The sequence below is a fragment of the Centruroides vittatus genome, unplaced genomic scaffold (genome assembly GCF_030686945.1).
Source record: "Centruroides vittatus isolate TY-2023 unplaced genomic scaffold, ASM3068694v2 contig_2747, whole genome shotgun sequence".
NCBI lineage: Eukaryota > Metazoa > Arthropoda > Arachnida > Scorpiones > Buthidae > Centruroides > Centruroides vittatus.
In genome coordinates this window covers 1,394,053-1,409,003 of record NW_027121750.1, presented here as the reverse complement: position 1 = coordinate 1,409,003, position 14,951 = coordinate 1,394,053, and the positions used below count along the sequence as shown (strand labels likewise).

General features: G+C 50.9%; 1 protein-coding gene across 2 annotated transcripts in view; it reads right to left on the bottom strand.

The window, feature by feature from the left end:
- Positions 1 to 7,577: 7,577 nt before the first annotated feature.
- LOC136971994 (dachshund homolog 1-like) overlaps positions 7,578 to 14,951 on the bottom strand; it is a 44,678-nt gene continuing 37,304 nt past the window's right edge. For both annotated transcript variants that reach the window (XM_067266529.1, XM_067266530.1), the window contains exons 9-10: positions 9,514 to 9,582; positions 7,578 to 8,763 (exon numbers count right to left, since the gene is read on the bottom strand). In XM_067266529.1, the coding sequence (XP_067122630.1) occupies positions 8,744 to 8,763; positions 9,514 to 9,582 (89 nt within the window). In that variant the 3' untranslated portion in view covers positions 7,578 to 8,743. The remainder of the gene's footprint in view (positions 8,764 to 9,513; positions 9,583 to 14,951) is intronic.

The window sequence follows — 14,951 nt, the reverse complement described above, 5'->3', positions numbered from 1 at the left end:
TATTTAATTAGTTTAAAAGTCCTCCCGGTTAACTTATCATCCGGCGCTCGATAACCTTATCAAAAATTGTCTCGCGCCATTTGTCTTCGTTTTCGTCGGATTAAAATTTCGGCCGCCATTTTATTCTTCAGACCCGTTTCGAAGGCCGAGATTTTACATTTATTTTTAAAAACGCCGGCAGAGGTCGTCGTCGTTACATTTTTTTCCTTTTTTTTCGCGCGTCCTGGCGGACGAGTTTACTCTGGTAGGCTCGAGATTAATAAAAATTAGGCAAGGGGAAAGGGGGACGGCGCTTGTGTTTGTTCGGCGGGGACCGAGCGGGAATGCGGTTAATAAAAGAAAAAGATTGGAATTAAGACTTGGGCATTTAAGATCGGACGTCTATAAATAGGCGTTCGTGCTCGAGCATAGAGAGCGTTTCCTAAAGCGGTGACAGAGACAAATGCGGCGCGCATACGCCAGAAATTAATCAGTAGCCGCGGCCATCCGCTAATGGATTCGATATTCGTCCGTCGCCGCTACTCGCCCGCGATAAATCTCCCCCTCTTTTTCCCTTTCCGCGCTCTCCTTCCTTACTCCCCCGCGCCCCGCCGGACGGACGCGGGGGGCCCCGCGGATTCCGGACGGCGGAAGAGATTAAAAGGGCGGCAAAAACGGGCGAAAAAGTCGGGAAAGATATTAGGAAGGACGCGAGAAGGGAGAGAGGGGGGAGGGGAAAAAGAAATAACAAAAGTCTCTCGACACCGAAACAATACATTAAACACAATTAAAATTAGCACCATCTGTTCGAAAGCCATTACAATTACCGGCGTAACATTAACGATAAGTACGGAGGTAGGCGCAAATTACCGACGACGGCCGGGAAACAGATAACTTTATTTTTAATCTTTCCGCTTCTCATTAAACGTCGTTATTCGACCATTGTTTTAATAGCCGCCTTTCCCGCCTCGGCTAATATCCCGCCGGGAAAAACGCCAAAAAATCGCCGGGGGCCCCGAGGCCCCGCGCCCGATTTTCTCCAGGATCCCTAGGCGCGAGCGGAGCGGAGCGCAACACGCGCGGGCGCGGAGGCGGGGATAACGGATTAGGGGTCGGAATCTCCGGTCCCGAACGGAGCGAAAGCGGAGGGGGAAGGGAGAGGCGGGGGACGGGATTACCGCAGAAAAATATGTATTTGTTTAAGTCGGCGAAAGAGACGAAATTACGGCCGGTCTTTTATAGTCGCGGGGAGAAGTTTATCGCGCGCGGCGGCGTCCCGAATAGTCCGAGACGCTCTCACCTACGGCGGGCGGCGTTACGCGTCATAAATGCCACGGGTGGAAAAATGTCTTATCTACGTTGCGGGGAGAAGGGGGCGTGGGCCGGGGGGGAGGCGTCGGGAAGACGGAGATAAAGAAGGCCGCGAAGCGACTCGTTAAAGTAAATCAAAAAAGCGTTGTCCTGTTGAAACTTTAATAAAGTGTACGGCGATAGCGTCCCCGAGGACGGACCCGGAATGGAAGATGACGCGGCGATGATATAGAGAGCGTGTAATCTCGTCTCTAACAACCAAAGCCCATCACCCGCCCGTGAAAGACGACGAGTGTATTAAAAACCCGGCCGATGCCGGACTAGCGGCCGATAAGAGGGAAATAAAAGAACCACTTTTCTTCTTACGGGCTTCTCCGCTACCGATCCGACCCGGAAAGAAACGATAATAGAACGGGCGGGGTCTGTTTTATGTTCGGACTCCCTTCCCCCTCCCTCTCCTCTTCTTTCCCCGCCTCTTTATTTATATAGGGGGCGCCTCGCGCCTCGGACGATGGCCGAGACGCCCGGGTCGTAAAACACCTCGGCGTTTACGAGGCGAAAAAGACCGCGGGTCGTTACCGCGCCGAAATTCCGAACGGCAGAGGTCGCAGGCCGGCCACCTCCCCCTCCACGCGCCATTTTATTTGTTCCGCCATATTTTTTTTAGGAGGCTTCCGAAAGGGGGCCCGGCCGGAGGACCTCTCTCCGGGACGGAGCGGCCAAATTCCGGGGGGAGCGGGGAAGAGGCGTGAAAAAGTCGAGCCGGCGAGTCTTTGATTGGCCGTGTCTCTAATTACGCGGACGGAGGAGATCGGTTGACTCGAAGGCGGTCGACCAATTAAAATGCAAATGAGAGAAGTTTTCCCCGGTCGAAAAAAGGAGGACATCGATTAATATTGATCGAGTCGGGGAGGGGGGAGGAAGAGGGGCGACGCCTCAAATTGAGACGTCGTCGAGAGAATCGGGCCGATTCCGTCGGGTGCCCGAATCGGCCGGGGACCCGCTCCCATCCGTCAACGTCACGCCTCTACCTCCGGCGCGCGCGCCGCCGTGGACGGTGATTCATATCGGTCCCGGCGCCCGCTTCACGTTTAATACCGACGCTCCGGAATCGATGACGGAGCCGGCAAAATTTGTTAATCTCTCTTCCCGTCCGGCGCGAAGGGCTTCCGCTCCCTCCCGTCCCCCGAACGCCGACGTTCCCCCCGCCTTGCTCGGCGCGGCGCAGCGCGCCGGCTGGAGCGCTTCCGGAAGGTTGGAAGAGGAGGAAGGGCTTGGGCGGAGGCCGGGGGTCCGAGTCGGAAGACTGATCGGAGGCGTTAGATTTTGATTAATTAACCGAAGGAGCCTGCGCGTAAATTAGCGGGTGCGAGGAAAAGAAAGTTTTCCGGAGCGAAAACTGTTGACGGAGAAGGAACCCTCGTTAACGGGGGCGATCGATGGTGGCAGATGTTACCGGCGGTAAACGGAAGCCGTCCTAGGGACGTGCTCCGATTCGCCCCGTCTCCGACGGAAACTTCTATCGGTTCGGGGGGCGCCGGTTTCTCGGCCTCCGCTCCTTTTTTAGTTTAACTTAACGCCTGCCACCGGGAACTCTGGCGCTAGTAACTAAGGGCGAAAATACGTGCGGAACGACTACACCGCACCAAATTGTCTTAAGGGCGCTCGACGTGCGCCGTTGCATAGCTACCGGAATACAAGGAGACGAATCTCCTACGCCCCGTACGGCGGGGATTTCCCTTTTGTTTTTGGGACTGCAGAAGGGAGCGTGCGTTTTTTCGACTCCGCAATTATTTTCGAGAATACAAAAAAAAAAGCGGGCATAATTTTTGTGCCGGACGCCAGGTTAGAATCGAAAGGCTTCTTATAAGTAAGGCCTTTTGTTTGGGAAACGAGACGAGCTGTCGACTTCTGTGTCTTGGTGCTTTAATTACGACGCGCGCGCAAGTTTACTAGAATTCTGATATAATTTTATGTAAGAAGATCGGAGGGAGAGGAATTGACGTCGCTGGACGGATTAATCCCAACACAGGTCGTCTCCGAAGTTCGGTGCGTATAACGGGTTTCGTGTGCTCGAACTTCCGATTCCGTTTCAAAAGAGGTTTATGATCGGGACGTGTTTCGACTCCACCGAAACAATTCGGCACCTATCGGCAATGGCGGAAACCGGGATCAAAATGTCACGCTGTTGTTTGCGTATCGAAATTCGTATTTCTTCCGGTTTCACATTTAACGAAAGAGGTAGCCACTAATCGTTTTCAATTTTTTCATGGTGCCACGGACCATCTTCCGCCAATTCCTCTCTTGTCACCCGAAAGGGCCGAAAACATCAATTTAAAAAATACCAGCATGGAGGAAACTACGAAAATTCGGTTAAGTGGACAAACTCCATTTATGGCCAACTTCCGGTGCCCGTTTTTCGCGTGTCCGATAACCTTTATTCCTTCCGTGGACAAAACTTTTCAGACCCGAATGGCATTTCATCTCGGCTATCGACTTTTCGGCCGCTTTTCTGACGTTCACGAAATGAGCAAAAGTCGGCATTTTCCGCGGACCTTTCCGGAAGTTTCGCATTCTCTTCCATAGTCGGGTACGGGCATTAAAAAGCTTTTTAATCCACACCCGCAAAGAGGCGAATCCACCACAGGTACGACGCTCCAGTTAATAAGTTCAAAATACGGAAGCTTCGAAAAAAGCCGATTGAGAGCGCTGTCGATCCTCAACGGTTTTTCGTAATCTCTACGCCAGGGCGCCAGCCTCCGATTCCGTTCCGTTTCCAGAAAGGGAGCGTATCGCGTGGGAAAAACGAGAAACCCGTTACTTGTATCCAACGGGGAGTTTCTTAAAATGCCGATATTGCCTACCGTTTAATCTAGCGCCATTTTTTATACGTTTCGTCGCCGGGATTTATACGCGAGAAACTCTAGAAATCGCCACGTGGTGTCGCCCTTCCGGCACGAAGTCCAACTACGAAGGTGGGATGCGTAGCCAAACTTGATACCGACGAGGGGAAAATTGGTCTTTTTAATTTAACGTCGATGGGCGGGAGCGTCCGCGAGTAAATGGCAAAGAAGAAAGAAAAAGAGATTGAAGCCGGAAGCCGTGACGTCACCAATTCGAGACGAAAGTTTCCGTGGGGAGGCAACGGTGGCCCGTTCCAACGTCGGAGGGGGAAGGTAAAGCGGTATCTGCGGCGCGACGACCGACTGGCGGATCGGCGGGAAGTGGGACGAACCGGCTTTTAAACGGAACTGTTATTATCCGGGTCCGGGATTAATATTTAAAGCCGGCGTTCGGTGCCCGACGGCCCAGAATCGGTAATTACGGGTCCCGGTTCCGACCTTAATGGGCACCTGTCGACCGCTCTCTCGGGAACGCCCCTGCGCCGCCCCCGGGCGCCCGACGCGCGGCGGAATTCCTCCCGCCTCCGGCTCCGGGCGGGGATCCTCCGCCCGAAACGAACCGTCGGTGGGGATTTTTTCCTCCGCGTTCGGCCCGGCCAGGCCCGACGACGTCTATGGGAGAAGGACGCGCGCGCAGCGCCGCACCGCGGCGCTCGAGTCGGTCACGCCACCGATCGGCATCGATCGCGGAATTAATACCGGGAGGCCGCTAACGAGGAATAATTAGCGCCGAAAGTAGTGGACCGGCGAGGACCGTAAATCAACGGCGCGTTGCGCACCCCCGGATTTATGACGTTCTTAAGTAGATTTATTACCCTTCATTTTTCAAAGGGGCTTTCTCCACCGGCGCCTTTCTTCTTTTCCGGTCGTCGTCGTCGCGGCGCGCGCGCGACTGACGACGGTGGAGAAAGAAAAGAATCGGCGAGTAAATCGGTCGTTAATAAATCCGAATCAGTCGATTACTTCGCTCCCTTTCCGAGCGCGAAAGGGTGTGGAATTCCCCCCTCTCCCTTCCTTCCGGTTCTGGCTTTTCTCCGCCGTCCGGGAATAAAATGCCGACACCCGCCTGGAGGTTTCGGCCATCGTCCCTTCCCCTTTCGCCCGTTCGATCGGGTGACGTCGCCTCCGTCCGGGAACCCGGTTCCGCTGCTTAATCGCCGGAAGCGCGACGTCGAGAGAAGCGAACAGACGCGTCGCCAGCCGCGCGTAATTACGTCGGGTCGAGAGGAGAAGGGAAATTGCGTCCGAGAAATTTGCATGGGGGAAAGAGAGAGCGCCTTCATCAATTACGGAAGAGAAATTACGGACGGAACGCGGCCGGGTGGTCTTCTCGCACGATTCCCGTCCGACATCGCGTGGCCCGGGTTAATGCGAAAACGGGCAACCGTCCGTCTCCGACGTCGTAAAAATCCATCAGCCGCGGGCGACGACGCTAGCCCGCGCCGTCGCGTGACCGGGTCGCAGCTGCTCGTGACAGAAGCGGATTGGGGTCGAGACGCGTCACGGCTCCAATTCCGCCGGGTGATGGATAGAAAAATCCGTCCGGCGGTTCGCTTTCTTCCTCCTCGATCGATGTTTTGGTTCCTTCGATCGTCCGGCGAAAATTTCCCCTCAACGCGTCGGAGGCGCGCGTCGACGGATGCGGAACCGACGACGCGCTCCGACCGACCGGTTCGACCGGAAATTTCTCAAAAGGTTAGGAAGAGCCCGAAGCCACCGACCTTCGACCCGGAGGGGGAGGAAAGGCCGTAATCCCCCTCTGAATTAATCGCTTTCTTTCTCCGCCAGGTGGGACCGACCAATCGAGAGGCGCTTCCGAAAAGAATCCGGTGCCGGCGGTTTTTCGGTCCTGGCCTCTTTCCGGAAGTGACCGATTCGGATCTACTTCCGGGCTACCTTCCAAACCGGGAAGGTCGGCGGGTTCCGCTTCCTTCGCGTCCGGGACGAGGGCGGTCGAATTTCGCCAAATGAAAGTTTCTCTCGCCGCTCCTCTCTGCCCTCCTCCGCCTGGGTGCGCAAGCGCCAACGGCCGGACCCGTCCCTCTCTAAGGAGGAGTGATACGGATTTTGCGCCGGGCAACCTGCTCCCCGGAACCGGACGTGGGTCGGATCCTTTTCGGGTCTGTTCCTCCTCCGGGGAAAAAGTCCGGGGGCTCGGAACGGGCGGGGGAGGAGTCGGCGTCCGGTTTCGCCGCCGTCATTAACGGTCCATTGTTTTCGGTCGACGATGACAATGGAAGAGGGCTTCGGTCGGACGCTCTTTTAATTAAAAGCGCCGGGGTTAAGACGGGATCGTCTCCCGTTACTTCCCGCCGACTCCATTAGGAAGGGATTAAAACGATCCGAGTTCTTTTGTTTCGTCCCGGATGGCCCTTCCGCCTTCCGTCGTCACGCCGGCTTTTTGCCCGCCCTCCGAAAATCCCGGACCCACCTATCGGATTACCGCCGTCGTCACTTCCTCCCCCTTCCCGACTTCCGTCCTGGGAGGGTGCGCTTTTCCCTTCCAAACTTTCCTTCGTCCCACTAGGATTCCTGGAAGGAGAGATTTTGGGGCGCGCGACGCATCGGTCGCGCACCGGCGGAAGAGGAAGGGCGATTAAGAAAGCGCAGTTAAGAGTGAAGAGAGGCCCCGCGAATCGGAAGGGACGCGTCCGAGCCGATGAGACGGGAGGTCGACCGAGCGTTAAGAGGAAAAGACGCCAATCCCGTCGTCGACATTAGCCGCCACGCGGAACCGAGCGCTTAATCCCGCGCGATCCCCATCTAATGTCCTCCATTTATAAGAGCGCGAAAATCTCGTCGTTTCCGGTAATTAGGGGGAGGAAGTCGTTTTCTCCCGACGGGACGTGGGCCGAGACTCGAACCCGAAAATAATCGGCCTCCGATTAAACGAACCGGAGAAGGATCTGCCCCCTAATTCCGGGTAAATCTGCCCCCTTCATCTGCCGAACGCCAGGAAACATTTTCCCCTTCTTACTTTGCCAGGTGGTTGTTACCTGGACGAAAAGTTTTGCGCGCGGGCGTATTTCAGCCCGGAATTTCCTCCTATTTGGACGGGCGTTATATGCGGGAATAATCGGTCGGGGTCTTTAAGATTCTGCGTTCCGGCAGCTTCCGAAGAGGAGGAACGAGACCAAAACGGCCATTGGCCGATTTTCGACCAATTACGATCGAGTTTCTTCGATTTTCTGTCCGTCTTCGGGCCACGAGGAGGCAGAGAGTAATCCAGTCCAAACCGAGAGAACGACGTATCCGTTTGGTGGCGAAGGAATGACGTAACGTCCCTTCCGATCCTGGTAATCCTCCGTTCCGACGCTTGGAAAGTGTTTCCTCTCAGTAAACGGGAATGGCGGCAGGACGCGTTAAGAATGGAAAAGTCCCGAAGACATTAGCGAAGTTATTTTATTGTTCCAAAAAGGCACAAAGAAAACACATAGAAAAATACAGTATGGCGGTACACGGGAGAGCCTAGCTATGTACACCGACACGACAGAAGCGGCCGAACGGGACGACGTCGCCCGTAACTCCGAGTTTCTTCGCGCGCGCGCGCATGTCGACGCGACGCGCGAGTCGACCGAAGCTCCGAGTGTCGGAAACGACGCCGAAGGGGATGGAAAGAACGCGCCGGTCCGGCTTCCGCCCGTCGATCCTCCGGGGCGGAGGGGGGGACGGAAGCCGAAGACGGGAGAACGAACCCGAGCGCCGGAAGTCGGAACGGGTCGACGCTGACCGCGCCGCTTCCCGGGCCCAGGCGCCGACGTCCGCGCGACGGGACGCCGAGACGCGGGCGGCGTCGCTCCGAGCCGAACAAAAGCGACGATGGGGGGAAAGGCGGAATTCGAACCTTTAATCGACTATTATGTACATAAAGACGGCTAAAGGGAGGCGGACACGACGAAAGGGCGCGCGACGGAAACGCGCCCCGCCCGACGTCTTCTCTTCTTCTTCCGCGTCGTTTAAATATATCAAAGAACACGAAGTAGAGTTGGGCGGAGGCCGCCGGAACCTCCCGGAACACATCGAAGACGTAAGACACGCAACGAGTACTATTTAACACGTAAATGACACGAGATATCTTTCGAAGTTCTCTTTCAATATAAACACGAAGGGTGAAACGCGACGACGACCCCGTCGCCATCTCGCGCGCCTCCTCCACGGGGACGTCGGTGGGGGGAAGAAATTTAGCGTCTTCTCTCGATGGCCCGCCCGCTCCGCGCCGAGAACCGATTCCGAAAATCTTCTCTCAGAAGTTTTCCTTCTCGCCGGTCTCTCACTGTCGATCGTCGTCCCTCCGTCCACGCGTCTCGCCCGGTCGCAAGATGGCGGTCGAAAAGAAGGCGCCGAGCGCCGTCCGCACTTTTTCTTTTGTTCTTTTCCTCTGTTTATTATTATTATTTTTTTTTACGTATGAAAAAAGTTTGCGGCGTTTTTCGGGGCGAGTCTGCGACACCGGAACGGGGAGACGCGTTCGGTTCCGACGACAAAAGTCCGGAAGTGGGTGCGCGGTCATCTCGAGTCGACGACGAATCCCGGCAGATGACGAGGACCCTTCACACCGACATGGGACAATCTGAAACGGAAAGAAAACACGGTCAGACACACGCACACACATACATACACAACGTCCGAGTTTTCTTCTCCCTCCCACGGGAGGGCGCTTTATCGGGCCAGGCTTATCGTCCCCGGGCGATAGGGCGCCCCCCACTTCCGGTCCGGGAGGGGAGGGGCGAAAAGGGACGGGGAAAAAGAGGGGCGGAGGAGCGATCGCGGCGCTCCTTCGATCAGATACAATTAAGACGTTAAACGGGAGCGGAGAGAGAGACGCGGCTTCGCGTCGTTGATAACTCAATATGCGAGTGAATAAGCGACTCTTCTCTTACTAATGGCACCTCCGTGGAAATATTAAATACCGGACTAGTTAATGGATTGTGTCTTCGTCGATGAATTTCAAGCGGTCGACGCCGCTCTTCTAATTGTTGCGTCTCTCTCTAATGGCGCCGCCTACCAAAAATGCGGCTCCCTTCCGTTTACCGGGTCGGAGTTGTCTTCTTCTTTTTTTTTCTTTTTATTTTTTAATAATCTCGATCCCGACGATGAATGTTGACGTTTGGGTCGTCCGGCTTTTTGCGCTTCTTAATCCGATTTCCCGGTTTTCCTCCACTAATTTTTGAGGTTTCGAGTAAACGGTCTTCGCTTGTTCCTTCTTTCCCCGCCCGTCGTCCCACCCTCCCGGTTAACCGGCGGGATTCTTCCGGTCGGTCGCGCCTGCGCGTTAACCAGGGGGGAGCGGAAGAGCGCGTGGAATACCGTTTCTACCTACCTTGAACTTTGTGTTCCGCGTCGTTTCGAACGTTCCTTTCGGCTCTCTCCAATTCCTGCGCCAGAGAATCTGAAAGAACAAAAGGGAGGACACGTTTACAACACGTAAATAAGGGGGAAGCGAATTTTCCCCGGGAAAGGCTCTCTCCCTTACCGTGTGAGTCACCTGTCGAAGGTGGACTCGTAGGCGGAGAGAGAGGGCCCGGCCTCGCCTCCTATCGTTACGTCATCGCCGAACCGGGCCGAGAGCAGGGCCAACGGGAGAGAAACGCGCGCGTGCAGGGTCCGGGCGCGCGCCGGAACGGGAAGGGAAGAGGAAATCCCTCCGTAGTTCGTTACCGGACGGACGGAAAACGGGAAAACTCGTTTCCGCCCTTCGTCGGCGTTTTCTCCAAAAAACGGACGATGGTGACGTAGACAAACCGTGGGGGGAGGGCGAAAATAAACCGGGACCCCTTCCTTTTACTCGCCCGGCTACGGAATCGATCGCCCCGTTTTCGTCCATTACCGCATTACTCGGCCTTTAGGGGATGGTTGGTTCGTTCCCGGATCCCAATAAAAGGACTAAATCGCCCGCGACCTTCGAACTCCGTCGGGGGTTTCGTACGGACCCCATGGCGCGAGTTTTGTAGAAAGGAGACGACGACCAGAGACGATTTCGCCTAGCCAGCGATTTGCGAGAAACGGTAACGGAGTTGCGATAATCTGTCGCACTCGCCATTAAAAACGCAAGCGATGTCAGCGAGATTTTGTCCGCTTAACTCGTTCCGGTTTACCAATCAATCAATTTTTATCGGTCTAAATAAAACACTAGCGGAAAGAACCACGTGGACCTCGATTCTTTCAAAGGCCTTCGTTTACTTTTCTTCAGATTTTCAAATTTATCCGGCAATTTCCGTTCTTTTTCATTCTTCTTCGGTGTTTTTGCTATTGTAAAGATTTCCGATTTTTGTCCCATTGCCACTGGAAAATTAGGCAAACGTAATGTCTGACCTGGAAATAAATCGCGATGCTCCGTCGTAGGCCGTGAAAGTGGAGTACAGTACAGTACGGTATAATGGAGACACGTGTGGAATAGTTTTGCATTGTATTTACAGGTGGCACCCCAATTGTTTATTCCGTAATTTAGTTGCGCATCCGCCACTGCTTTATAAGCCAATCAAGCTACTGCTTAGGGCCTGGCGTTAAGAATCTTTACTCGATAAAGGGGAAGGGCCTATTATATTACCAACCGCGAGTTCGTAGCGATATCGCTCTTGCGGATATCTGGCATCGCGGTTCTCGCTTTCACGTTTTTCTGTGCGTTTAACGGATTCAAACATGGCTTCTTCGGCGTTTACGGGAGAAAAGATAAATGATAAGGGTTTTTCTTACAGAGAAATTAATCTGGAAATCGTTACTTATCGTCACGGAATTGCAGCGATTATTAATTACAAAAACCGGCCGAAGACGAGGACACGTTAACCGAAATTTTCCTTTCTTTCTTTTTGAATAAGAATAAGCAGAACGAATCCAGTCTTCTTCGTCGACACCTGGCGAGTTTTGCGACATATCGCGACTACATCTATAGCGGCGATTAGACGTCGCTTTTTCGAAAATACGACTCGCCGTTTACTTCGCGTGGCAAAATCGCCGTCGCAACTCATGCGTTATTTAGACACGGGATACTGTACGGTATTCACACTTTCTTATACTTTTGATAATAGTAAATAAGTAACAAGGCTCTAACTACTGTAGATACCATGTATTAAACATTATAAACACAATTTTATTCGTTTCTCAATACGAGCTGCTACGGAATCGAATTGGATTTGATGGTTTAAGGTAACGCAACACATGGGCGATCTGTCAAGAGAGAGAGAGAGAGAGAGAGAGGGCTCTCTGATTCTTTATGGGAAACTCGCCCCTATTTAGGTATTAGACACGTGAAGATAACACGTGGCCTGCCAGTTGGCGAGGTACGAACACTCGTTCTGTGTTCAGTGGTTTTATCCACTAGGCCTTTGTTGGGTTCGTTGATTTATAGTGTTGGTGGTTTGGTACGACGAAAACGGCAACGCGATCTGCGTTCTGGGATAATTTTCTATTAGAACCCGACCCCTATTTAAGTGTCGAAAAGCCAGAATACTCCATACCCGTCAGGCTCGAATCCGTCGCCAATACAAAATGGATTAAAATACAAATTAAACACAGTAATTTATAGGAAACTCATTTGGGTTTTAATAAAAGGGAACCGTCAACTATAACCAGTTTATCCGTTTATCACAAGTTATAGGCCTGACTTGCGAGGATCTTGACGCCTCGAAAATCGACTTCCGTAATAATAGACTTATCTAAAGCTGTAACTTTAGAACCTAATTAAAATGAAATATTTAAAAAATTGCATTGTTTTAACTGGATTTTCATTTATTTAAATAATTTGAATTGATAAGGAGTTATCTAAACCGTTTGGGACAGCAAAATATGATCTGTATTAGTTTCTATTCTCTTCGGCCTGCTTATAAATGATATACAGTCGAACCTCTAAACAGCGGACATTCGAAATACAACAATAATCTCTAAACAACGGCAATTTTCTTACATTCCGTCTGTAGCCGTTGTTCGCGGGTTGTTGAAAACTTCCGCGTAATGGATTTGAATTGAATTTTAAGACCGTTGTCAAATTACATAACTACAAACAACGGTAAATGCAATTAACTCGTGTAACTAACAGGCTATCGGCAAGAATTGTTCGGAAAACGTTTGGATGCCTCCCCAAATTTACAAGCTATCAAGAATCAACAAAATGAATTAACATTACATTAAATATACCCTACAATGGAATAAATCTGTACAGTACGTCCATTAGATAATTATTTTGCTCAATGAGAGGCATCAAAAACGAAAGATGGCTTTGGTTTGGTTCGATTAAGATACGGCAATGCAAACACATAGGACATCTACCAAGGAGATCACTCCCGGGAGGACTTTCTGCTGGACCTTATTTAAGTATTACACACATGAAGAAACTCCACGAGGTCCACTATCAGTGTTCTAACTACTCGACCGATGGTAGGCGAAGTTGCAGGTATTAACTTGTTTCTTAAGAAGAACGCCCGCCATTGGCCGAGTGGAGAAAAGCTACCGAATATTGATAGTCAGTCGCTGATTCGCGCCCGACCGGGTGGAGTTTTCCTGGTTTTCTTCACGTGCCCGACACCTAAATACGGACCAATTTCCCATAAAAGAAGTTCTTCCGGGAGGCACTCCCTTCTTGGCATATCGTTCATGTGTTGCTCTATTCCATCAATCTCTTAAGGACTTCCTGGAAGCGCAGCCACCGAGTCCTTTTGGAAAGTCGAGTCGACTTTTGATATGGCGTCACGGAGTCGAAACGAGAGAATAAAACCATTGCGTGGTATTTTCATTCTTTTCGCTGTCTTGTACGATTAACGAATGCATTAAGAAGTATAAACAAATTACGGTCGTAGGTAATAGTAAGACACCGTCGATAAAAGTGTACGGAAGATAAAACTACAAAACACTTGGTCACGTGGGGTTTTCCGGATTTTATAAGGCCTCTACCTTACGGTGTTTGGTTCTAGTCTCGAGACACCGGATTTTTCCGTTTCGGATCTGGTCCACCGTCCGATGACTTCCGGTAGCCGGAAATGTCGCGGTTTAAGGTATTAAATCGGCCGCGAGGAAACAGAATGGGCTTAATTTTTAGGTATTTAAGCAACCATTAAAAAAAGAATTCCTCAAGCACACCGTACAAAGAAAGGAGATTTAGCGAAATCATTAGGTACTTTCGTTTAAAAACACTGCCGACGTAATATCCGGGTTTCTGGCTTGTATAATAATAAACAATAAGGATTTAAGAACAACTCAGTTTTAAAAGCTCTAGAAGTTAGACACGTGAAGAAAACACAGAAAACCCAACGGGGCCGAGGCCTTGGTTAGGAGCGAACCCGAGACCGATATAAAATGGATTAAAGGTATTCGGTGGTTTTACCCACTCGACCACCGATGCGCGTTTGAATTATACACTGCAACTGCATAGTTTTGTCGAACTTGGTAAAGGCCTAAACCGGCCATAGTGTGTCTTTAATGAAATTTGAAATTCAAAGACCAAGGATTCGATTGGTTTTATTTGTCTTCCGAGAGGAATTTCTGCGGAAACTGGCCCCTATTCAGGTGTTACTAACGTCAATAAAACCAGGCCAGTCCGTTGATCAGGCGCGAACTCGCGACCAACTCTACCTGTGTTCAGTGTTTTATCCACTCGGTCACTGGTGGGTTGGTCGAGAATTCAAATACTCATCCAACTGTACAAGTACATACTTACCAGGGAATAACAGTAAAGCCTTAATATATGGAATAAGGTAACAACCCGTGTCTCCCATCGGTAGCCAAGTGGATCCAACACTGGCAGTTGATCGTGGGTTGGTGCCAGACTAACAGGATCGGGATTTTTCTTCACGTGTCTAACATAGGAGAGAGTTTCCTGGGCAGAACAACGCAAACACGTGTTGCGTTGTTTTATTCCATCAATCCAATCTACCCGAGTGTCTATAACACAAGATTAAAAATCTCCAAGAAATCTTTTTTTTTTTTTATACTTAAAAATAGTTTTTAAATAGATGTCGGAAGCACTTCCCCGACCGAAATACTATTCAATTTTAGTTTTAATGGAGCAATTGACGGAGGAGGATACCGAATGTTTGACACGTACTGGGAACATAGATCCAATTATTTGTTCTCCCTGTTGTTTTCATTTATTGGCACGCTTGTTTTACAGACTTTTCCCTCGAAAACTCAACAAGATAAATAGAGAGAACGAGTTGTAAATGCGTGAAGTGCCGTTTCGGTGTATTGAACTACCGAGATACAAATCTGCCCATTTTCATTACGTTCTACTCGTATTGTATTTATAATTCTATTCTGCGTTGCTTTTTTTTTTTCTTTTCGACCAATAAAAATCAGCGAAATAGAACAATTTTCGTAAATTGTTTTGTAGGACTTTCGCGTCAGGAGGCGCCCCGATGTTAAACGCCCTCTAGTGTCGAGAATCGACAAAATCCGCTTTAAATACGTCTATATATAACACTTTATAAACATACCTTATTTTAAGAATTGCGTAGAAGAATACCTTAATAATAAATTCCCTCCGATCGATGGCCATATCTACCCTTTTAAGTTCTCCGATCGAAGTACGCGCGCGTTTCGCCCACCTCCGTGTGGCGAGCGACCTCTAGCGCCTATAATTAACGGGCGAATTAATCGGAAGTAAACGCTCCACCGTACGGGCGGTTTGGAAAAGTTGAAAAGTACTTTGACCGATCGTCACCCTCCCCTCCGCGACATTCCCAGGAGGAAAATTTTTTTTCTTCCTATCGGAAACACTAGAGAACTTCAATTATTTCTTTGTATGGAGACAATTAAAAGCGACAAGTTTTC